The 24,755-nt window shown below is 48.6% G+C and overlaps 1 protein-coding gene across 11 annotated transcripts in view; it reads left to right on the top strand.

The window, feature by feature from the left end:
* DCTN1 (dynactin subunit 1) overlaps positions 1–24,755 on the top strand; it is a 624,416-nt gene that overhangs the window by 399,874 nt on the left and 199,787 nt on the right. For all 11 annotated transcript variants that reach the window (XM_086960179.1, XM_086960178.1, XM_086960174.1 and 8 more), the window contains 2 exons: positions 4,132–4,248; positions 23,957–24,109. In XM_086960179.1, coding sequence (XP_086816305.1) covers positions 4,132–4,248; positions 23,957–24,109 — 270 coding nt within the window. The remainder of the gene's footprint in view (positions 1–4,131; positions 4,249–23,956; positions 24,110–24,755) is intronic.

Raw genomic sequence — 24,755 nt, 5'->3', positions numbered from 1 at the left:
TCATCAATGAAAAAGTTAAAACTAATCCGGCTCAACCCTCCAAGCCCAAAGTCTGGAAAAGAGACCTGAAAAAACTCAACCCAAGCTCTCTGCCTCCTAACAGCTGCAAACTCTTGTTATGTTATGTTATGTTATTTTTATACTTCTATAGCGCACGGCCACTCCACGGAGTATCCCGGCGCTTTATCGAAGGAAACCCAACCGAAGAAGGGAGAACATAACACTGAAAGAACGTGCAGACACAGGAAGCAACATCAAATTAAGGGAAAAGCCATGTCTTAAGGGCCTTTCGGAAGGACAGAAGGCTAGAGGTCTGTCTCAAAGAAATTGGGAGGTCATTCCAAGCATGAGGAGCTAAGTAGCGAAAAGACCGTCCTCCTGCTCTAGCACGCTTGATAATGGGAACACTCATTTTTGATAGGGACGAAGATCTGAGAGATCTGGAGGGGTGATACCAGGACAATCGTTTAGAAATATATTTGAGGCCTATACCATGTAGGGCCTTAAAAGTCGTGGTCAAAGTTTTAAACAGAATCCTTTTAGCAATAGGAAGCCAGTGTAGGGTTGAGAGAAGATCAGTAGCTCTGGCTTTTCTTGGAAGACCAAAGATGGCTCGGGCTGCAGAATTCTGGGCGATTTGTAGACGCCTAACCAGATATTTGGGAAGTCCCAGAAACAAAACATTCGCATAATCCAGCCTAGAGCCGATCAATGCCTGGACAATGATTTTTCTGTGCTGGATGGAGACTAAAGGGAGAAATTTACGAAGCATCCGAAGGATGCCGAAACATTTCCCAGTAAGAGATGAAATATGCGGTCCGAAAGATAACTCATTGTCAATCGTAACTCCCAAATTTTTGGCCTTCAAAGACGAACTAGTGGGAGGAAACATATCCTGCGGCCACCAGGGTTTCCAATCGGGCTCAGAGGTACAACCAAAGAAGAGCAACTCCGACTTGTCGGAGTTGAACTTCAGTCCATGACGTCCAAACCACTCAAAAACAGCGCTCAAACAGCCCCTAACCTGGGCATCGTCAAACAGGCCATCCTTGTTGCTTACAAAGAGGAGCTGGGTGTCGTCAGCAATCCGGGCGCCGAAAGACTCCGCCGTCACCGCCAGGGGGGCCATAAAGATGTTAAAAAGGAGGGGGCTCAGGATGGAACCTTGGGGAACCCCCACTTCTAGCGGTGACATCTCGGCGGAGTAGGGAGGCGCCCAGATTGTCTGTCGGCGGTCGGCTAAGAAGGATTTAAGCCAATTCCACACCGTTCCCCGCAGACCAAAGTCCCAGAGTCTGGAAAGAAGAAGTGCGTGGGGAACGGTGTCGAAATCCGCCGATAGGTCTAGCATAATCAGTACCACTTTTCTTCCAACATCCAACTCCTCCCTGATGGCATCAGTGACTTCAAGGAGCGCAGTCTCCGTGCTGAAATTTGCACGGAAGCCAGATTGAGTACTGTGCAACAGACCCTTTTCCTCGAAATTAGAAATAGATCTGTGAACAAACCTCTCAGTCATTTTCGCCAGAGCAGGGAGTAGGGAAATGGGTCTGTAATTGGCCTGGACTCTTACTCCCACCTAACGGCACGACGGACATTCAATCCTTAACTGACCACTATCTCAATGCTATGACCTCAATAATTAATGAGGCTGCACCGATGCAGCTAAAAAGAGTCTCCACCTAAATATCCAATCCATGGTACGACGGGAGTCTCAATGAGGATAGACGAGACGTGCGAATGGCAGAGCGCACCTGGAGATCAGCTCCCTCTGCACTGCACTTAAAAGCCCTGAAGAAAAAAAGAAACGCCTATTTCAGGAAAATTAAACGCTCAAAATCAGAGTTCTTCAGCCTTCAGCTCGACCAAGCAAAAAAACGTCCGAGGAAACTGTTTGAGCTAATCAGAACACAAGCCAAGGAGCAACCCCAACCACCTAGCACGGTGCGCGAAGCACCCTCCTGTGAAGACTTCTCCGCCTTTTTTATCCAAAAAACTGATAACATAAAGAGCGATCTCCTCATTGATGCAAGCCTCTACCCCTGACCCCACTGCACAACATCAACTGAACCAAAAAAAATGCTTCATGGTCATCCTTTGACACCTACTCCGAAGAAGAAATCAGCAAACTACTCAGCACCTTGAAACCATCCAATCACCTCTCAGACCCCCTTCCAGCTGCCGCGGTAAAAGACTTTACCCCTCTGATTCTCCCACTCTGGACTAAAATTATCAACAGCTCACTACAACAAGGATCATACCCGACTCCCTCAAAGTTGGACAAGTCACACCCTTACTTAAAAAACCTACAGCCGACCCATCTGATCTGAACAACTACCGCCCCATTACCAATATTCCCACTCTCGCTAAACTGCTGGAAAAATGCGCACAGCTACAATTGACTAAACACATTGATCAGTTTGAGCTACTTAACCCTCATCAATCAGGCTTCCGAGCTGGGCACAGCACAGAAACTGCTATGACTCACATAATTGACAACGCACTTCAAATCCTAGACCAAAAGGACACCTGCCTCCTCATCCTGCTTGATCTCTCTTCAGCGTTCGACACCGTTAAACATGAGAAGCTACTCTAACTTCTAAACACAAGAATGGGTATATCTGGAACTGTTCTCAAATGGTTCACGTCCTTCCTACACAACAGATCGCAGAAATTCAAGAGCAACAACATGATGTCCTCTCCAATACCTGTATCGCTAGGCGTCCCCCAAGGATCCTCTCTATCCCCGACTCTGTTCAACCTAGTTATGGAACCTCTCACCACGTTACTACAAGCATCTAATGTTCTCTTTCACATGTACGCCGACGACACCAAACTCTATCTCAAACTACAATCCCCCAAAGACATTTTGCTCCTGAACTCAACGATCAGAAGCACCCAATCCTGGCTTGCCGACAATCATCTCAAACTCAATGCTCTGAAAACAGAGTTCCTTTTGATCGCACCTCCAGCAAAGATCTCTACCACCCAAGCTTGGCTTAAACACTTAACCGCACTCAATGTCCAACCCACCATCGTGGACTCAGCTAAATCTCTAGGCATAACACTTGACACTAATCTCAACATGCAGCAACATATCAGCAAGGCAACTAAGGGAGCGAACTTCCAAATCAATACCTTGAGAAAACTCAAGCCCTTCCTCCCAGCTAAAGACTTCCAAACTGCAGTACAAGCACTAGTCATCCCTCGAATAGAATATGGCAGCATCGCACTCTGCGGTCTCCCCCTTACCACTACTGCACCCCTAAGAGCTTCCCTAAACGCTGCAGCGAGACTCATCACGGGGTCTAAAAAGCACTCTCATATCTCCCCTGACCTGACATCCCTAAACTGGCTGCCTTTTGAAGACCGAATACACCTGAAAATTGCCTGCATGACACACAAGGCGGTTCACCTTAACTCCCCCGGCTACCTCACTCAGAAGCTTACAATCTCTGGCGGCTCTAGAAACACCAGAGGCACAAACAATCTTCTGCTGAAGCCTAGGAGATTCCGGAAGGAAAAAACTTATAAATGCTCCTTCTCAGGAATGGCACCCAGAATCTGGAACTCACTCCCTCCTGAAATCAGGCTCATCTCCTCCGCTATTCGCTTTAAGAAGGAAGTAAAAGCTATCCTCATGGCTAAATACACCTGAACTAACACTTCAGACTCTTTAAGAATCGGCACAGATCTCTACTACCTGTTCGACCTCTTTGCTTATTTGTATTATTTGTTTTATTGCCTTACACCTATTTGTACTGTTAGCTCTACCGACTTACCTGTTTGGCTATGATCATGTACCCACCCTCTCTTTGTAAAGCGCTCTGATATCTGCAAAGATCTTGTTCGCGCTATATAAAACTTTCAAATAAATAAATAAATAGACCCACCTTTTTAACATCACTGTATAGGGTCTTCCCCCTTTTCATCTTACCGGTTCTACTCTGCTCTGCCTCTCACCCATCTCGCGCCAGGATACTATTTTCTTAGTAACAGAGCGCGCTACAAAAGCCTCTATAATAATAATAATAAATAAATGAATTGGCACATTTGCAGGTCATGCTGGTAGGTTGCTGAGTATACCATCAAGTACATTTCTCACTTCTGGTAACTATATTTGGTATACAGGATGTAAACCGAGAGCTGATGAGTCAACAAGAAGCTTCTGTGGAGAAAGAACAGCAGCCACCACCCGAGTTATTTGATTTCAAGATCAAATTTGCTGAAACTAAGGCCCATGCTAAGGTATGTTTATTTATATTCCATCCCCTAATGCTTCATGCTTGTGAAATGTGGCCTTAAAATAATCTCCTCCTTGGTCAAATGTTTACTGTGTCAATTCCAGTTTCTCTTTGTGCTCATCTTGAATTAGTACAGTGTTTAGCATATTTCCTCTATCTCTACCTTGGGTGTGTGGTCGCAATTACTGTGCACCTTAGCGGTTCTATTTTTTGCACCTCTTATTTTCTTCACTGACCAAATGTTGCTAATTTCCATCTTGACATGAATTGTCAATTGACATGTTGATGTGACTTTGACCCAAAAGTGCCCAAATGTTTTGTTCTAAATTATTGTTAAAGAAACAACATTAAACCCGCTGTTCTCACCCTAACCATCTCACGATAGCTGAATATCTTAGTAGTTCAAGCTCTCTGACTAGGTTGTTGTTTGTACAGTTTTACCACTTCATATTGCAAAATAACTACCAATGAAGATTCAGACATGAGTACAACATTACTGCTTTGGTAAGGTCTCCCTTCCCCCGGGTGTATTCTCACCCCATAAACCTCGTTCTGTACAGTATCCTACTCCATCACCTCGCACATGCACTGGATCAAGAACTCCTCCCTCAAATGGTCCATAACTTTTTTCCCAACAGGGCAAGCTTTAATGCTGAAGTTGGTTATGTCATCAGATCCTGCAGAGGCTACCTGTGGTGTACCTCAAGGCTCTGTGTTGTCCCTGCTTTAATGTGGCCCCCCTTGGGTTTGCTATGGAAACTTGTATTTGTATTTGTATGTCGATTTGTAGAGCGCGATTGCTGCCCGGGGGCGTCCAAGCGCTAAGAAACCAACAGCACAAGAGGAGGTAGCCAGGGCGTTATTGGGCAGCATTGAAGAGGAATGTTTTTAGCTGTTTCCTGAATGAGGTAAGATTGGGATTTTTCCTTAGGTGGAGGGGTAGGGTGTTCCATAGCTTGGAAGCGTTCTAGGTGAAAGTCCTACCGCCAGTTCTGGATTTTTTTATTTTGGGAATTGTGGCCGTGAAGGTCTGGTTGGATCGCAGATTCCTAGTGGGAAGGTAGTGTGACACTAGGTTGCGAGTGATGAGAGGGCCCGTTTTCCAGAACGCCTGGTGCGCAATGCATAAGGCTTTGAATTGTATTCTTTGGGGAATGGGTAGCCAATGCAGTTTTTTCAGTCCATTTTTGACTGATTGACGTCGAGGAATCTGAAGCAAAGTGCGCGCGGCACAGTTCTGCACCGTCTGTAGTCTCCGTATCGTGTACTCTGGGGCGGCGAGGTAAAGGGCGTTGTTATAATCCAGACGTGATTGGATAAGGCCCTGAATGGCTACTTGTTTTGCCTCCATCGGTAGAAGATGGAGTACCTTCCTTAGCACTCTGAGGAGGCCGAAGCAGGTGGCTGCCAGTTTGGTGGATTGGGTGCCGAAGGACAGAGATCTGTCTAGCCACACCCCAAGGCTCTTGATGCTGTCCTTTGGGGCCGGAGGGGTACCCAGGCAGGGTGGCCATAGAGTGCTGAGGGAGTTAGGGTTGGCAGGGCCCAGGAGCATAAGCTCCGTCTTGTCTCCATTCATTTTTAATGAGGAGGAGGACATCCAGTCCTTGACTTCCTCTAGGCATTTCCTCAGCCCTCCTTTCGAGGTATGGTTAGCTTCCTGAGCCAGTGAGACCACTAGCTGAGTGTCGTCAGCATATGAAATGATCTTAATTCCATACTGACGAACAGCTACAGCCAGTGGCCTCATATATATGTTGAAGAGCGCCGGGCTCAGTGAGGAGCCCTGCGGGACTCCACATTTTAATGGTCTGCTGGTAGAGGAAGATGTTCCATCAAATACCCGAAAGGATCTGTCCTGTAAAAAGGATTCAAACCAAGACAAAGCTTTGTCCTTTATGCCGATGTTTGCCATGCGGTCCAGCAGTATGTCATGGCTGACCGTGTCGAAAGCCGCGCTTAAGTCAAGGAGGATCACTGCCACTGATCCTCCCTGATCCAGGATGTTTCTGGATTCCTCGGTGACCATGAGGAGCGCGGTTTCGGTGCCATGTCTTGGCCTGAAGCCCGTTTGGGTAGGATCAAGAAGCTGGTGGTTTTCGAGATATTTGATCAACTGGCTGTTAATGTGTCTCTCTAGGATTTTACTAAGCCAGGGAAGGAGAGAGATGGGCCGGTAGTTACTGAGGTTCGAGGGGTCCAGATTGGGCTTCTTTAATAGTGCTCGGACCATGGCTTGTTTCCATTGTGGCGGGACTACGCCAGTAATAATGGAGGAGTTAAGGAGGTCCATTATGACGGGCAGTGTGATAGCAGAGGCTGACATAATGATGTCTGGCGGGGCTGGGTCCCCCGGAGACCCGAATTTGACTTTTTTTGCCAAGGACTCAAGAGTCGAGAGGTTAAGAAGAGCAAAGTGGTCCAAAGTGGGGGAGGAGTTCAGGTCAGAATTGCTCGCGGTAGAGGGGGTGTTGGGAGGAGCAGGGAATGATTCCTAAATGGTAGTCATTTTTTGCAGGAAAACATCTGCCATGTTGTTGCAGTGTTCTGCGGTCTTGGTCTCATCTAGACTGGGTGGTAATTTGGTGAGGCTTTTCACGATACGGAAAATTTCCCTGGGTTTAGATTTCGCTAGGATAATTTCGTTGGCGAAATAGGCTGTTTTGCTGGCCTTGATTTGTTCTTGATATATTTTGAGTAGTTTTTGGTATTGGATTTTGTTTTCTGGCAAAGAGTCCAGGCGCCATTTCCTTTCCGCTTGTCTACACTGACGTTTTGTAGTTCTGAGGGGTTCGGAGTACCATGGAGCTGATTTGTGACAGCGGTTTGTGGTGGTTTTCCGTTTAGGTAGGGAAAGATCGAGTGACTTGGTGATCCATTCCTCATAAGAAAGGTTTGCAAAGCATGGGTCCTCATTAAGCGGGGGGTGTTGCTGGACAGTTTTTTTTGGTCCATGTCTCGATAGGGAGGCGGGACCACGGTCTGGCTATTCTTATAGTGGGTTTGGTGGCTGGGGGTCTGGAGGTGTGCCATAAAAAAGGGACCAGTAGATGGTCAGTCCAGGGGAGAGGGAGGGGTGGACTAGTTGTCAAATTAGTACAATTACTGAAAACTGGGTCAAGCAGGTGTCCTTGATCGTGGGTAGGGGAGCTGACCAGTTGGTGTAATTGTAACGCGGCAAGGTTGTCGGTAAGAAGAAGAACTTGACCTCTCAACAATGTCTGCGTTTTGAGTGTATTCTTTCTTGAAAGTGTTTGGTGTCCTAACTCCAGTAAATTGGGAGGAGCAAGGAGCCAGGTGAACAGCCCTAAAGGAATATGTCAAAATAATGGCCAAAGAAGATGACCTCCACTCCTTTACCCTTACATTCTTTGTTGACCCCATTACCATTATATTGATCAAGTGCAGTAAAGGTCGGAGCTCTTACCCTTCCATGATCTAAGCTTGAATTAGTAAAAATATAGCTATTCCACTGGGAGAAATTGTCCCACAGCGCTCTGTCTCTAGTTTTGCCAATGACAAAATTCTTGTTCATCAAAGGTTTATTGATAAGTTCATTGAATGTCGCCTTTGAAAAATTCAACAGCGTTCCTCGATTAGATGATCATTTTAGGGCATTTAAAGCACTTGATCCATTAAACTTGAATTTATTAGCAGGCATGTGTTGGAACCGGGACTGCCGGTCCACTTAGGGTAGCATGGTCCTGGGTGGAAAGTCTAAATCTGGAAGGCGACTGTGTCTGGCTGGCATCACACTCACTACAACACCCCAGTGCAAACCCACCAAAAATGACACCACACCATCAAAGTTGTTTAGTAAAAATATTGAAGCTTTATCTCTTTATATTGTGAATGTCAAATGAGGATTTCAATATTCAGCAAATTGTTCTTGGTCATTCTTTTCAAAAGTTAAATACAGTTTCTGGACAGTACATAATTTCACTCATGGCAGACCAAACACCCAAATCTTAAATATATTCAGCTTGAGCTACAGTAGACAATATTCATCAAATAGTTTAACTGTAATTGGGTGTTATTACTCTGATCAAAAAGGTACATTGACTAATAGCATAATAAATGTGTGCAATTGTCAAGCATAAAAGATGAATGACACTCCGTGTCAGCAGGGTTTTTCCTTCTCATTCTGAATTAATCTGGAGAAGATATTTATTCTCGAGTCACCAATAGGGAGAGTTTGAGAGCACTTCCCCTTTAACACTGGGCAGAAATATGCCTAAGCAGGATCTACCTCTGGGGTAGTCTGAGGATTATTATCTACTCCCACAAATCTAATTACCTTTGGTTCGTCAAGTGAATTCCACTGGTCCTGGATTTTGTCACATTCCCCACTCCTTGGCAGACCTCCCTCTCCCTACACAGTTTCACTATTTTCTTTCTCTACCCTTCGCTATGGGGGATCCCGATTTACCTCTGCGCCTTCTTCAATTTACCAGGGATCGAGTCGGCGGTCTGATCTTCCTCCTACTTCTCCGCTCGGGTCTTAACACTCTACCCGAACCAGAACGGGGACTGAGACTGGACCGTGTTGTAACTCTTCCTGTGCCTTGCAGCTGTCAGGCCACACCCTGCGCACACTCCCGATCCGCTGGGGAGTCAGCCGCGGGACAACCTGGCCTCGCTGACAAACCGCCCTACTTCCACCTCAGCAGAGCGCCGTCTTGACGAGAAGAAGCAATGCGCTGGGAGGGAGTCCGGTTGCTAAGCGACCCCGCCCAGCGTCTCTCCCCGGCTGGCGCTGCTCCACCTCACCTCACGCCTTGAGCGGGAATTGCTCAATCACACGATCTCTGCGACACAAAAGCTCAGGAAGGCATAAAGAGAGGGTTAAATACAAGAGCTCTATCCAAGACACTGGGGTCAGAGCTAGCGATCAGTAACCTCAGGTAGTACAGCACCACACCAATGAGGCAAATCAGCCAGTCAGAGCAAGTTTTATATCTACAGGCTATTCCAGGGGGTTTAATCAAGGTTCCTGCTTCCGCTTGACAAATTCTCCAGCAGCACCACTCTCAAAGGTTCCTGCGGTAGAGCCAGATCACTCTCACCAGTTAGTTATGAAGTTTAGTCCTTTTTATCTGGTGGACATCTGGGAATGGTACTCTCTCCTTTTCCTCCAGCAGGGTCAGATCAGCAGGAAGGAGGGCAGCCCCCACTACTAACTAGCAGCCCCTAAGAGCAATCTAGTCAGCCTGAGTCACAATCCCCCTACTATACAGTCTACACTCCAGCCACAGTTTCACTATTTTCTTTCTCTACCCTTCGCTATGGGGGATCCCGATTTACCTCTGCGCCCGACTGGCGCCTTCTTCAATTTACCGGGGATCGAGTCGGCGATCCGGTCTTCCACTCCAGCCAGCCAAGACATGAACAAAATGGCCGCCCAGTGTCCACCCTTGTATAGCCTTGGCCCTGGTCACTAGAATGGCCTGGAAGGTTCTGGAACTCTCCAATGTTATCCTATAGCCCAAAAGCTCTGAGGTAACTCCTGACAGGCGTCTATCTTATGAACCCGTCCACCATTTTAGAAAGGCGCACCTGTACCTCAGCACTGGATAGCAGTGGTGGGGCACCTGGAGACCTAAAGCCACACAAAAAAAAGGCTGGATGGATAAAAATAATGGGAGGCAGAAAGGGACCAACCAAAAAAAAAATATATATATATATAAGGGAAGTCCACCCAAAAAGCTGACATCTATTAATAGATTACAGCCATATTCCTATTAAGACCCTGATTCATTTCAGATCTAAACACGGATTGCCGGTCCCTTTGCGAAGTACTGCTGTTGGGGCTTACGGACTAGGGTGAGCCACGCACCCTTTCATCGGACTCACTGTCACCTCTCGCGTTTCCCGCTTTGCGGGAAACGCTCGCATCAGGGTGATTATCGGCGCTGGAAAGGACACTACCTGGCCCAGAAGGCATTGGGGCTAAGGTACACCATACTGCAATGCCCCGAGGAGGCGTATTTAAACACACCTGCCCCGCGCATCGCGGGAGAACACGGATTGCCGGTCCCTTTGCGAAGTACTGCTGTTGGGCTTACGGACTAGGGTGAGCCACGCACCCTTTCATCGGACTCACTGTCACCTCTCGCGTTTCCCGCTTCGCGGGAAACGCTCGCATCAGGGTGATTATCGGCGCTGGAAAGGACACTACTGGCCCAGAAGGCATTGGGGCTAAGGTACACCATACTGCAACACCCCGAGGAGGCGTATTTAAACACACCTGCCCCGCGCATCGTGGGACGCGTGCGGGACGAGCCGGGCGAAGCCCGGGCAAAGGGCGGGCCCTCTGTGGCCTGAAGAGGCCTGAAGAGGCCTGAAGAGACCGGACTGGGCCAGATCCCCTGGCCGAGGAGAGACCCACATCCAACAGAACAGTAAGCCCCGGTTTGTTATACCTAGCCTCTGATGGTATCCTCTGCTAGTGCTTGAGCGGGGACTAGCACACACCTGATTGGATTAGAAAGCGGAGCCCCCTTTGCCGGTATATAATTATTAAAAGTTATTACACTGCCAGAACCTGTCGTAGCTTATGGAAAGCCAGAAAACTAGAAGTATGGCTGCGGCAGGCGCAAGGAAAAAACTGACCGGTACTCTTGACGACTTTATCGTCCGCACCAACTCCTTAATAGATCAAGGAATCGTATTGATGGAAAGAAGAGTCTCCCAAGAACTTATAGCCGCCAAAAGGTCATCTGTGGGCCACATTGGCTCCGTGCGTACTCCCAACACCTCTACATGCACTAGTAACTCTTAACTGATCCATGCTGAGATTCATAAAGATATCAATAGCCAGTCAGCGGCATCAGACATCATACCCTTGGGTGCGCAGTCCCTGTCCCTTTCCCCGTCCCAAACTCAATCAGACTCTAGTCCACCAGCCAGTTCGGCTGACCCCAAACACGATAATTCATCTACCCGCAAGAGGGGGAAGCGGGAGGGGGCTATCCCGAAAAGTGTGCAACCCAAGGCCAAGCCCAATAACCCCAACACTATGAAAGTCAGTGGAACAAATACCAGAAGTACTGACCTCTCTAACAACGAAAGAGTCAGAACAGAAGAGGAGAGAAGCAGTTGGAGTATTCAGCAGGAACCTTACGGGGAATGTAGAGCCACGAAACGAGGCTCTTTGCTTACCAACTAGTATAATAGATGACACCATTTTAGACATTACCTTGGCTGTCATCCTTGAAGACAGCTCTATAGCTGATGAGCCTGGAGCTGACGGACCAGGAGGCTCAGCAGGTGGGGATGAGCCTGTAATCCACGCCCTGACCATTGTCATTAAAACCTTACTTGCTCACTTAGAGACTAGGCTCCTAGGTATTGAAAAACTGTTACTAGAACTACAAAAGGACCCAAGGCACCCGGCCCCACTCCGTGGTAATAGGGTAACCAAAGCCAATAACGCTACTGCCTCAGTAAGCAACCCACAATCAGCCAATAAACCCCCAGTGGTAGCAAAAAATAATACACCAAAGACCCTACGGCCGACCATTTCTAACCCCGAACCTATTAAAGGGAGTGCCCGGTCCCATTCATTAGCCGAGCACACTAACCAAACAAAAATAAACAATCACGCTGCCCCCACCCCAAAATCCGATTCCTCCCATCCCGCTAAGAGCCAAAAACGCCGAAACATCAACTTACCTCCTAATGCCTGTCGTTTTATAATCGTTTTGACAGGTGTACCGGAATTGGCCCCGAGATCCTCAGAGCCTTTTTGGGCGCTTAAAAACAAGGTATGCCACTGGTTAGCAAATACCCACCCATTACCACCTAATACCCACAGCAACATCTTGATGGTTGAGAGAGCACCTTGGGTGGGTCCCAATAGAAAAGCACTCCAGGGTGATTGTGTTGCTGTGACTTTCGAGGACCCCCGCACTGTCGAGCACATATGCAAGGGGAAACCCGGAATCCACGGCACTGCGATCGTGGCTAGACCGCTGTCCTATTTTTATATGCCCCGGGGAGCAGTTGGACAACGGCTGTAGCTGGCTGAGAGATAATAATTACACCCTGGGAGGGAGGAGACATGAGGAGCGTAGGGACTGGAACAGGTTCATCCCAGGTTGTGGGGTAGACGAAGGATGGAATTTGTCACAGTGCAGAGGCGGGTGGCCGACCCATGGAGGCAGTTTGCGTAGCAAGGAATGGTATGGCCCCAGTTTATCCAACCGCCCATCCCCTGTTATAACAGGTACTGTGCACTGGAGGCTGTTGATTGACTAATGGAACCCCCGGGAACTCCTTGCCCACCTATAACCGCAACTGAATCTACTGTTAACCAAACTAGTAACTTAGAGTTTAAATCTAGACTGTGGTAACCCAATGTCCACCTTTTTGGTAACCGGGGATGACAACCACAAAGTACGGGGCATCGATGGCTCCATATGTGAGAGAAGCACAGAGGTAGATTGTATTTCACCGCTGGACACTGACAATGTTGGGATCGAGGAGCCCATAGCTTCCGCTAGTCCCAACACCCCAATCTCCGCCATCGGACTTGGGATGAAACCTGCCACAACATCCATCAATGGAATAAACAGAAACTTGAGCGTTCTTTCTTGGAACGTCGCAGGTCTCAGGAATAAAACGGCTCTCCCCGATTGGAAAGAACTGATAGAAAGGCATGACCTGTGTATTTTCCAAGAGACATGGTGCTTGGAACCAGTATATAAGCCCGGCTATTCAACCTTCCATGTCCCTGCAACTCCCTCTAGAAGGGGTCGCCCCTCTGGAGGTCTGCTTGTCTGGGTTAAAATTTCACTTAACTGTAAGATCACGGTTTCTCCTAACATCTCCCATGACATGATGAGGCGAACAATTCGGATTCACCAAGCCCCTGAAACTCTGGAAGTCTTCAACATATATGCTAGAGGCATGCCGGGGGGGGGCAAATCTCCAACTATAGCCTTACTTGCAGAATCACTTTGTAACTGCTCCCCGGAAACACTGCCGCTAATAGCAGGCGACTTCAACAGCACATTTGAGCCGTTGGCTGTCGATGGCGCGGCAGGTCTACTGGAGGAAAATGCGAGATGGGGAATCCCACAACTGTCGATTGCGCCGATCAAAAAGTGGACATCTAAACTATCCAAATAAATGCCTTGGTGCTGGAACACGCTTTGGTAGCAGTAAACGGACGCACTCCATCTGACTTCTCCGGAGCATGTACCTACAATAGTCAGTTGACCCAGTAGAATTGACTACATTCTGGTAGATAGGAGACTGTGGAAACATGTGCTGGATATGGTGGTTATCCCTTCTATCCACAGTGACCACAACCCCCTATCTCTTAGCTTGTGCAATCTGATAATTGAGGGGAACCCCCTGCCCAGCAACAGACTAAAAATGGCGACAAGAGAAATAGTACCTTCGAACTGTAAAAGGTTCATCAAATGGCATAAATTTGCCATTAATGAGCATAAGATCAACGCCCTGGGGGAAATCGTCAAAGATCAGACGGAGAAGCTTTCTACACTCCGATGACCCTGGCTCCGTCCAGGCAAATATGGTATACGAGGAGACAATAGATAGGATGGCCGCCCTCTTCTAAGATGGAGGTGGGACAAGCCGGCCGAAATGTAGGCAGCCGGCAGCCAGGTGGTATACACGCGATTGCAGGGAGGCTAAGTCAAATCTGATCTGTGCTATTAAAACCCGAGATCCAACTGAGGTCCGCCTAGCCCGTGCTGTGTACAGGCTTGCACTATTAGTGGCAAAGAGGACCTGGGACGATTCCCACTGGGAGGAGTTAAAATTGGCCAGCCAGAATAGGAATGGGGAACAATTCTGGGCCCTAGTGAGAAACAAAAATGATGATCGAACAGACCATCCACCCAACCACATTACGGATGGGGAATGGTTTGACCACTTCAGGAAACTGTATGCAGGGGTGGGGGCTCCCGAGAACCCCGAAGCAACAGCTGAATGCACAGTACTTCACAATGATATACCCCCACTCATGGATCGTATCGGGCAAAGGGAGGTTGAATCTGCAATCAGTAAAATTGTCCAAGGCAAGGCACCGGGCCAGGATGGCATCCCTGCCGATCTGTTCTGTGCCAGCCCTAAGCAATGGTCCATATTCTTCTCCATTTTGACCAATGCCCTTCTCTTAGGGTCTCCAGTCCCAAACTCCTGGAAGGGAGTAGAAGTGATTCCTATATATAAGAAGGGGTCAAGGGGCGACCCTGCCAACTATCGTCCGATCAGCCTGATTGATGCTGGTCAGAACGTGGTTGGCAGAGTCCTCCTTGAAAGGATCCTTTCCTGGGCAGAGGAGAATATCATCTCCCCCTTCCAGGGGGATTTAGAGCCTGTACAAGTACCGTAGACCAGGCTGTTATTACTGCATTGGAAGACAGTCTCGATTAGCAAGGGTGGTCTGTACCTGGCTTTCATCGATTTGAAGACCGCGTTCGATCTGGTCCCCCGAGGGCGGTTGTGGGCGGTTTTTCACGAGATGGGGTTCCCCCCGCCCATCCTGCACCTGCTGGCCCGCATGCACGACGGAACATACGCACCCATTCGGTGGGGCACGAAGGAGCAGTTTACAGAAAAAATTCCTGTGAACAGAGGTGTCCGCCAAGGATGTGTCCTGGCGCCGACCCTCTTTTCCCTATTTGTCAATGCGGTGGTTTCTTTTCTAACTGACATTGATGCCGACGCCCTTAGTCTGGCTGGCGTGAAGGTCCCCGCCATGCTTTTTGCCGACGACACATTACTAGTTTCCAAAACGCCCAAGGGGCTCCAAAAACTACTGGATCCGTTTTGTGTGTTCTGCAACTTAAGGGGCTTGGTTATCAATACATCCAAAACAAAGCTCCTCTACTTCAATCCCAAAGAAAAGCTAATCGTACGCTTACCCTCAATGGAGAGCCGCTAGAGAGGGTCAAAACGTTCGACTATCTTGGGATTAGGATATCTGATCAACTCAAGTGGAAACCCCACATTGAAAAAATGGCCCTAAACCACAAACGGGTCGTGGGTGCCATCAGCAGGGAGCATAGATCCTCAGCCTCTAGACCCATAGCCCCTGCCCTAGAGATATACTCAGCAAAAGCAGTAGGCAGCGCACTGTACGGGGCAGAGCTCTGGGGTTTTAGCAATGTTGACCTGCTAGCAATGGCTGAAAACCAATTCTACAAGGACTTGTTGTCCATCCCCAGGAGTTCCCCTAGCAAGCCCATTCAATATGATCTTGGACGCAGATCTATCAAAGATCTTATAATTCTGCGTCCGCTTCTTTATTGGGCCCGCCTGTGGTGTACACTAGAGCTAGAGAGCTACGCAGACGGCCTCAAAGAAGTCATGAGCTTGCAGGGGTCAAACAAAATAGCTTGGCTTTCCAAAATAAAGGAACTGTTGTTGGCCACTGGCCTTTGGGTGGCATGGGAGTCCGGGGCTACACTGTCCAAACTAGAAGTCAAGCGGGCTTACTGGCGGTGGGTCGATGCCCAGGAATCTAGAGCGGATAACTTGGGCAGGCTCACCGACGAGTTTCGCCTGCATAAAACTGTCCCCCTACTTGAACCCTACATGGACTTTATCAGAAAACCCAAAGATAGAGCCTTATATGTACAGTTTCGATTAGGAACTTTACCAGTCCGCGAACGCACATCTAAATGGAAACCCCCCTACCAGACCCCTGCCACCTGTCCGCACTGCAGCACCGAACTGGAAACAATCCCACATGTTCTCTTTGTCTGCAGTTCCTACAAGAAGCCAAGATCCAAATGGTTAAAACCTCTCTGTCTCCTCCTTGAGACCAGAGGCTATGCCCCAGCACTAAGAATTCTGCAATCTGATCCTAACACAGTACTGGCGTGCGGGGTAGCCAAATTCCTTAGTTGGGCGTGGGTGATCAGATGCAAAGCTATGTGACGAACCCCCTTCCAGGCAATCCTTGGTCCCTTATTTCTTTTAATCTCAAAGCTGTAAATTGTTTAATACGTTCTTAAACTGTTTTTTTTAACTATTTGAGTGTTTTTTAATAACATGCATTGTATTTTAAATGTTATGTGCTTTTAAGATATTATTATATCGAAATAAAGCTTTGAACTATGGCTCAAAAGCTCTGAGGTAACTCCTGAGAGGCGTCCATCTTATGAACCTGTCCACCATTTTAGAAAGGCGCACCTATACCTCCGCACTGGATAGCAGTGGTGGGGCACCCGGAGACCTAAAGCCACACAAAAAAAGACTGGTGGACAAAAATAATGGGAGGCAGAAAGGTACCAAAAAATATATATATAAGGGGAGTCCACCCAAAAAGCTGACAGGCGTGGGGAGAGCTACCCAATCACTTGGGAGTTCTCGTCACTAAGGCCTAAGGCAGAAAAACCTCGAGAGACCGTCAGCGTTGGCATGGTCCGCTCCAGGTCGGTGTTCCACCTTAAAGTCCATTCCCTGTAGGGATATGGACCACCTTAGCAACTTGGGATTCTCACCCCTCATCTGCATAAGCCTACGGAGGGGCCGGTGGTCAGTCTGAACAAGGAAGTGCGAACCAAACGGGTATGGCCGCAACTTCTTCAGAGCCCAAACCACCGCAAAGGCTTCCCGCTCTATTGCACTCCACCTCTGGTCCCGGGGGAGCAGTCTCCTAGAAAGGAAAACCACAGGTTGGTCCAGACCTCCTTCATTGAGCTGTGATAACACTGCCCCAATACCATGCTCAGACGCGTCTGTTTGGACGATGAATTCTTTCGAAAAATCCAGGGCCCTAAGCACTAGAGCTGTGCACATAGCTTTCTTCAAAGGCTCCTTGGCACACATCGGTCCAAATTACCTGTCGAGGGTGTTTCTTGGATGTAAGCTCAGTCAAGGGAGCCACTATGGTACTGTATCCCTTGACAAAGCGGCGGTAGTAACTGGTAAGGCCCAGAAAAGCTCAGACCTCAGTCTGTGTCTTGGAGGGGGGGGGTTCCCAGTCCATGATGGTTTCAATCTTGGGCTGGAGGGGTTGCACCTTCCCCCGTCCCACCAAGTGACTTGGGTACACCACCGACCCCTGCCCGATTTGGCATTTGCTGGCCTTGATAGTCAGGCCGGCCTGGTGCAGGGCCTGAAGTACTTTCTGGAGGTGGCACAGATGGTCCTCCCAGCTGCTGCTGAAGACAGCGATGTCATCAAGGTAGGCAGCAGAAAAGGTCCCCATACCGGAGAGGACCTGGTTCACCAGCTGCTGAAAAGTAGCAGGGGCGCTCTTGAGCCCAAACGGCATCACTCGGAACTGGTAATGTCCTTCAGGGGTGGAGAAGGCAGACTTCTCCTTCGCCCCATCTGTCAGGGAGATCTGCCAATATCCTGACGTAAGGTCAAAGGTACTCAGGTATTGGGCAGCTCCCAGCCGGTAAATGAGCTCATCCGCTCTTGGGATGCGATGAGCATCAGTTTTTGTCACTGAATTCAGTCTCCTATAATCCACACAGAACCTGAGTTCCGGTGTGGTGCCCGGTGGGGCAGCTTTTGGTACCAATACCACCGGATTGAACATGGGGCTGTCGGAAGGTTCAATTACTCCCAGCTCCAGCATCTTGGTGACCTCACTATGGATGCTGGCCTTCACCTTATCTGACAGCCGGTAGGACTTGGACTTCACCCTGTGTCCACATCGTGGTTACACAGGTGGGTCCTCCCCGGGATAAGGTAGAACAGCGAGGAGTACTGCTCCAAAATTTGGCGGCAGTCCCTCTGCTGTTCGGGAGTCAGAGATGGTGATAAGACCACTCCTTCCACTGAATCGTCCTTCTCCTGGGACGCAAATAGGTCAGGAAGAGGCTCACTTTCAAGGTGACCTCGGGTCTCTCGTGGTGGGGCTCGAGGCGGTTGACATGGAGCTCCTGATGGGGCTGCCTGGGGGTCTTAAGATCCACCAAATAGGTGACCTTGCCCAACCACTTCAAAGGGGCCTGTCCAGCGATCCTGGAGGGCACTAAGCTCTCCAGGCTCCATGACCCACACCTTCTGTCCATGCTCCAACTCGACTGGGTGAGCATTGTGGTCGTACCACTCTTTCATGACTGCCTGGCTGGCCTCAAGGTTGTCAGAAGCTTGTTTCCACAACTTAGCCATTTGGCTACGGAAAGCCAGCATATAACGCACCACATCCTGGGGAAGCCTCCTGGGAGTCTTTTCCCATCCGTCTTTCACCAGGCTGAGAGGTCCTCTAACAAGGTGCCCATACAGAAGCTCAAAGGGGCTGAAGCCCACCCCCTTCTGTGGCACTTCCCTGTATGAAAACAACAAACCGGGTAGGAGGGTGTCCCATTTCCTTCGCAGGCTCTCAGGCAGACTCCTGATCATGCCTTTCAGGGTTTTGTTGACCCTTTCCACCAGACCATTGGTCTGGGGGTGGTAAGGAGTAGAGAACCTGTAAGTGACTCCACATTCGTTCCACATAGCCTGCATATATGCTGACATGAAGTTGGCCCCCCTGTCGGACACAAATTCCTTGGGGAAACCCACTCGGGTAAAAATCCCTATCGGGGCCTGGGCCACCGCAGGTGCAGTAACGGTCCTCGGAGGAATAGCCTCTGGGTACCGAGTGGCATGTTCCACCAATACTAGGATAAACCTGTGACTGGCTGAAGTGGGTGCATCTAATGGCCTAACAATGTCGATCCCACCCTTTCAAAGGGGGTGCTAACGACGGGCAGTGGTTTCAGGGGAGCCTTCAGCTTGACCCCTGTTTTCTTGACAGGACACACACGTCCTACAAAAAGTGTCGGATGCAACCTTCATCTGAGGCCAATAGAAGTGTGGGACAAGCCGGGCAAAGGTCTTGTCTTGGCCCAGGAGTCCCTCCAAAGGAATTTCATGAGCCAACTCCAAGAGAAAGGCTCGGTAACGCTGGGGCAACTACTAAGGCCCGGGACAAACTGTGCACCGGAGCCTTGGGTTCACTGTAGAGGAGCCCATTCTCCCAGTAAATATGAAAGTTCCCTGTAATGTTACCTGCTACCTGGGCTTCGGCCTGTTGCCTCAGACCCTCAAGGGTAGGGCACTCCTTCTGCCCTTGACAAAACTCTTCCCTGGTAGGTCCTCCCTCCACTTCGCAGGGATAGGTAAGTCCTCCAGGTAGACAACATCCCCCTCCATGGACTCCGGGGCCACCACCTCAGGTGTCCCATCCAACTCACGGGGTGAGGACGCCGAGACAGGTTTTCCCCGTCCCCGGATCTTCCCCTTGTTGGCAGCTGGCTGTGCCTTTGTTCCAGGCTCAAGCCCTTGCGGACCTTGTGCTTGCACAGGTCCAATCAGGTGATCCCAGCATTTCTGTATGTGTCTGGAACTCCACCTCTTTCCAAGCATTGTGCTCCAGGTAATTCCCAACAGGCAATCGACTGGCACGGCAGGGCTCACCTCAACTCGTAGAAGGCCCGCAACCCCTCCCCACTCAAAGGGACCTTCGGCCACGGGATAGTGACCTATTCTGCCGTCAGCCATCACAGCTGGGTGGAGTACTTTAGGAATCACCTGCTCTGGGGACACCAGCTGTCTCCTTACCATCTTCATACTGGAACCTGTGTCCCTCAGAGCCTCCCCTCTCTGGCCGTTAATGGTGACCCATTGCCTATACTTGGTGGTATTTGGAGGCACATGGACCTTAGGAACCATCTCGCTGTCTCCCAGGGACACTAGGTTTAGCCCTGCCCACTCACCTCCTTTGTCTAAGGGCAGCTCCTCCCCGAGCACTGCACTCGCAACCCCAGGGTTTTTTTCTCCAGTGGGAGGGTGTGGTCTCTTTAGGCACTTGGTATCCCTCTTATAGTGCCCAATCTCGCCAAACTCGTAACAGCGGACAACCCTAGGCTGCTGACTACGGTCAGGATAAGGGTTTTGTTGGCTAACCTTGGGAGTAAAACCTGACCCCTTCCCCGCGAGCTATTTTGGGGGCCTTTCGAGAACTCCTTCTTTTTGTCTCCCCCCCTCTTTCTTCTGGGGAGCGCCCTGACCAGTCCTTTGGGAATCCCCTTTAGTTCCCTTTGAGGGCACCCGGGTACTAGCCCAGATGTCCGCCTCCTCTGCAAGCTTCCTAGGGCTAGTCAGCTTGCAGTCCACCAGGTGTTGATGCAGCTCCGGAAAACATTTCTCGAGGAGGTGCTCCTTCAGGAACAGATTATACAACCCCTCGTAATCAGTAACCTCACTGTCTTGCACCCAACCCTCTAATGCCTTCTTAGCGTAGTCCAAAAAATCCACCCAATTTTGTGTAGTTAGGTTAGGGCTGTTCCGAAATTTCTGCAGATATTTTTCAGGGGTCAGCCCAAACTTCCTGATCAAGGCAATTTTCATTGTGGGGTAATTGGTCTGTTCCTCCTGTTCCAGAGCTAAAAGAGCATCCCTCCCCACTGGAGGCATGTACTTGTACAGGCCAGACTTTCTGGAATCCCATGGGCTCTTAGCGACCTCATAGGCTGCCAACCATTTGGCAATTTCATCTCCTACACTAAAACTGGCAACTACATCTTTGGGCAGGTAGGGTCTGGGCTCCCTGGGAACTTCCTTAGGTACGCTGCCACCAATAGGATTACTGAGGTCCCGATCTATAGAGCTTTGTGATCTAACTCCCTTAAAGTAAGTTCATGGATAAACCTCCTTTCCTCCCGCTCCTTCTCTAATCTGGCCAACTCCAATTTTAGTTGCCTCTTCTCCCTCCTGTCCCCTAATTCTGCTGAGGACAGGCTCCTTCCAGACACACTACTGCCTGCCCTCGATGGTGTCCCAGGACCTGGTAACAGATTCCCCTCTTCGGTTTGGTACAGCATGTCTAATACTGCGATGGTATCAGGCTTCCTCATCCCTCCCCCCATCCGGGTGAGCTGCTACCCATGCTCTCAAGCTGGTTTGAAGTTTTACTTTCTTTGCACCACGCTTAAAGAACACCCCCTTTTCCTGGCAAAATTCCCTAAGCTGCGCCTTGAGTAAGTCTCTAACTCAGCCAGCTCAAACTCCATTTTGCCAGACGGGCCCTCAGACATTTGTTTGGGATACTTGATAGAAAGGCGTCAATTAGGAGCTACTTACAACCACCATCTCAAGGAATGTTTTTGGGGAAAAGAGAAGAGACTAACTATGGACAGAGAAGGAACAACTAGGTGTAAGGTGCGTGTTGCTGTAGGGTGTACGCAAGCACAAATCCTATCCCACCACTGAGCACCAATATGCCGGTCCACTTAGGGTAGCATGGTCCTGGGTGGAAAGGCTAAAATTGGAAGGAGACTGTGTCGTGCTTGCATCACACTCACTACAACACCCCAGTGCAAACCCACCAAAAATTACACGACCCCATCGGAGTTGTTAAGTAAAAATATTGAAGCTTTATCTCTTTATATTGTGAAGGTCAAATGAGGATTTCAATATTCAGCAAATTGTTCTTGGTCATTCTTTTCAAAAGTTAAATACAGTTTCTGGACAGTACATCATTTCACTTATGGCAGACCAAACACCCAAATCTTAAATTCATTCAGCTTGAGCTACAGTAGGCCATATTCTTCGAATGGTTAACTGTAACTGGGTGTTATTACTCTGATCAAAAAGGCACATTGACTAATAGCATAACAAATGTGTGCAACTGTCAAGCATAAAAGATTAATGGCACTCCATGTCAGCAGGGTTTTTCCTTCTCATTCTGAAATAATCTGGAGAAGATTTTTATTCTCGAGTCACCAATAGCGAGAGTTTGAGGGCACTTCCCCTTTACCACTTGGCAGAAATATGCTTAAGCTGGATCTATCTCTGGGGGGGTCTGAGGATTATTATCTACTCCCACAAATCTAATTAGTCAATTTTGGTTTGTCTAGTGAATTCCACTGGTCCTCCACTTTCTCCACTCCTTGGCATTCTCCACTCCTTGGCAGACCTCCCTCTCCCTACACAGTTTAACTATTTTCTTTCTCTACCCTTCGCTATGGGGGAATCCCGATTTACCTCTGCGCCCGATGGGTGCCTTCAATTTACCTGGGATAGAGTCGGTGGTCCAGTCTTCCTCCTATTTCCCCGCTCGGGTCTTAACACTTTACCCGAAGCGGAACGGGGACTGAGACTGGGCTGCGTTTTAACTTCCTGGGCCTCGCAGCTGTCAAGCCACACCCTGCACACACTCCCGATCCGCTGGGGAGTCAGCCGCGGGACAACCTGGCCTCGCTGACAAACCGCCCTACTTCCACCTCAGCAGACCGCCGTCTTGACGAGAAGAAGCAATGCGCTGGGCGGGAGTCCGGTTGCTAAGCGACCCGCTCAGCGTCACTCCCCAGCTGGCGCTACTCCACCTCACCTCACGCCTTGAGCGGAAATTGCTCAATCACACAATCTCTGCGACACAAAAGCTCAGGAAGGCATAAAGAGAGGGGCAAATACAAGAGCTCTATCCAAGACACTGGTGTCGGAGCTAGCGATCAGTAACCTCCGGTAGTACAGCACCACACCAATGAGGCAAATCAGCCAGTCGGAGCAAGTTTTATGTCTCCAGGCTATTCCAGGGTGTTTAATCAAGGTTCCTGCTTCCGCTTGACAAATTCTCCAGCAGCACCACCCTCAAAGGTTCCTGCGGTAGAGCCAGATCACTCTGACCAGTTAGTTATGAAGTTTAGTCCTTTTTATCTGGTGGACATCTGGGAATGGTACTCTCTCCTTTTCCTCCAGCAGGGTCAGATCAGCAGGAAGGAGGGAAGCCCCCACTACTAACTAGCAGCCCCTAAGAGCAATCAAGTCAGCCTGAGTCACAATCCCCCTACTCTACAGTCTACACTCCAGCCAGCCTAGACATGAACAAAATGGCCGCCCAGTGTCAACCCTTGTATAGCCTGGGCCCTGGTCACTAGAATGGCCTGGAAGGTTCTGGAACTCTCCAATGTTATCCTATAGCCCAAAAGCTCTGAGGTAACTCCTGACAGGCGTCTATCTTATGAACCCGTCCACCATTTTAGAAAGGCGCACCTGTACCTCCGCACTGGATAGCAGTGGTGGGGCACCCGGAGACCTAAAGCCACACAAAAAAAAGGCTGGATGGATAATAATAATGGGAGGCAGAAAGGGACCAACAAAAAAAATATATATATATATAAGGGGAGTCCACCCAAAAAGCTGACATCTATTAATAATTACAGCTATATTCCTATTAAAACCCTGATTCATTTCAGATCAAAATTTGTCCTTTGTCAGGGGGATATTCACTAGGAAACCATAAACACATTATATCAATTGTTTAATAAGCAAAATAATATGTACAGCTAACTGGCCATCTTGTTTTAAAAAAGATTTAGCACAGTAACTAATCCTCACATACTGTTCTAAACTAACAGTCCTTAAAGGCTCAAATAGTGAAGCAAGCAACTTGGGCCATGCTGGTTTCCTTTTACAGTGATCATCAAGAACAGCTGATAACTAACCCACACCTCAACCCAGTTTTTACTTCCTCTTTTAGGTCAAAGGCTCATTTCAAAATCTTTGATTTTGCCTATTACATTTTTAGACATTCATGCAGAAATCGCTGCATGCTCTTGCTGACAACAGGTGCAAACAAAATGTGTTTAAAATTTGTTGAAAACCTCTTAATTATTTTTAGAATTTTTTAAAATTAAAGTGAAGCATGCCAAGACTGAAGGGTCTGTTTGGGTGGTTAAACCTTTCATACACCTAAAATTGCTTTCAATATAACACGCTTTGTCTCTCAGGCCATCGAAATGGAGCTGCGGAAAATGGAAGTGCTGCAGGCTAACAGACATGTCTCCCTGCTTACCTCGTTCATGCCTGACAGTTTCCTCCGTCATGGGGGAGACCACGACTGTGTTCTTGTGCTCCTGCTTATTCCACGACTAATATGCAAGGTGAGTGTAAATTGTAGCTGGCATGTAGCGTAAACGGCAGATAAATAAAAACTAGCAATGCTTATAAATTTAAATTTATGTAAGCCTTCTCTATCTTTTTGGCTCTTGCTTGGAAATGGGAAGCCTAACCAGCACATCCCGGAAGAATTTCATGCCCTCTTTCTAATGAATTACTTGTACTTTCCTAATATCCTTCTCGCTATTGCAACCACATTTATGACACTGATCTTGAAGTAGTTGTTTGTGATGAATGCCAAACTTACTGTGTTGCTGTAGATATGTATGCGTTGCATATCCTTACATCTAGGGTTGGGCGTAGACATTTGCAAGTTGTTTTTCTTCAAAGACGTTTTAAGTCGCACAATACGTCCTTTCCTAGCCTAAAACTTTTTCAATCGGGTCATATTGAAAACAGACCTGTACGCCGAATTCTGATTTGTGTGAGGCACTTTGGAGTCTGTGAGGTGGCAGAAATCAGACAGCATAAAAAATTTATTTATTTTTAAAGAAAAAATCTCAGGGTGGTCACCCTCGTAGGGCCAGCCCCAAACACCTCTCCTACTCGGGAATAACAGGCTCACTTATGAGGAACAGGTATCGGAGGAGCTATGATCCTTTCCTATCCCTAGGAAGGCTACAGACAAGA

The sequence above is a fragment of the Lissotriton vulgaris genome, chromosome 3_1, assembly GCF_964263255.1.
Source record: "Lissotriton vulgaris chromosome 3_1, aLisVul1.2, whole genome shotgun sequence".
Lineage (NCBI taxonomy): Eukaryota > Metazoa > Chordata > Amphibia > Caudata > Salamandridae > Lissotriton > Lissotriton vulgaris.
This window is presented reverse-complemented; position numbering and strand designations above follow the sequence as displayed.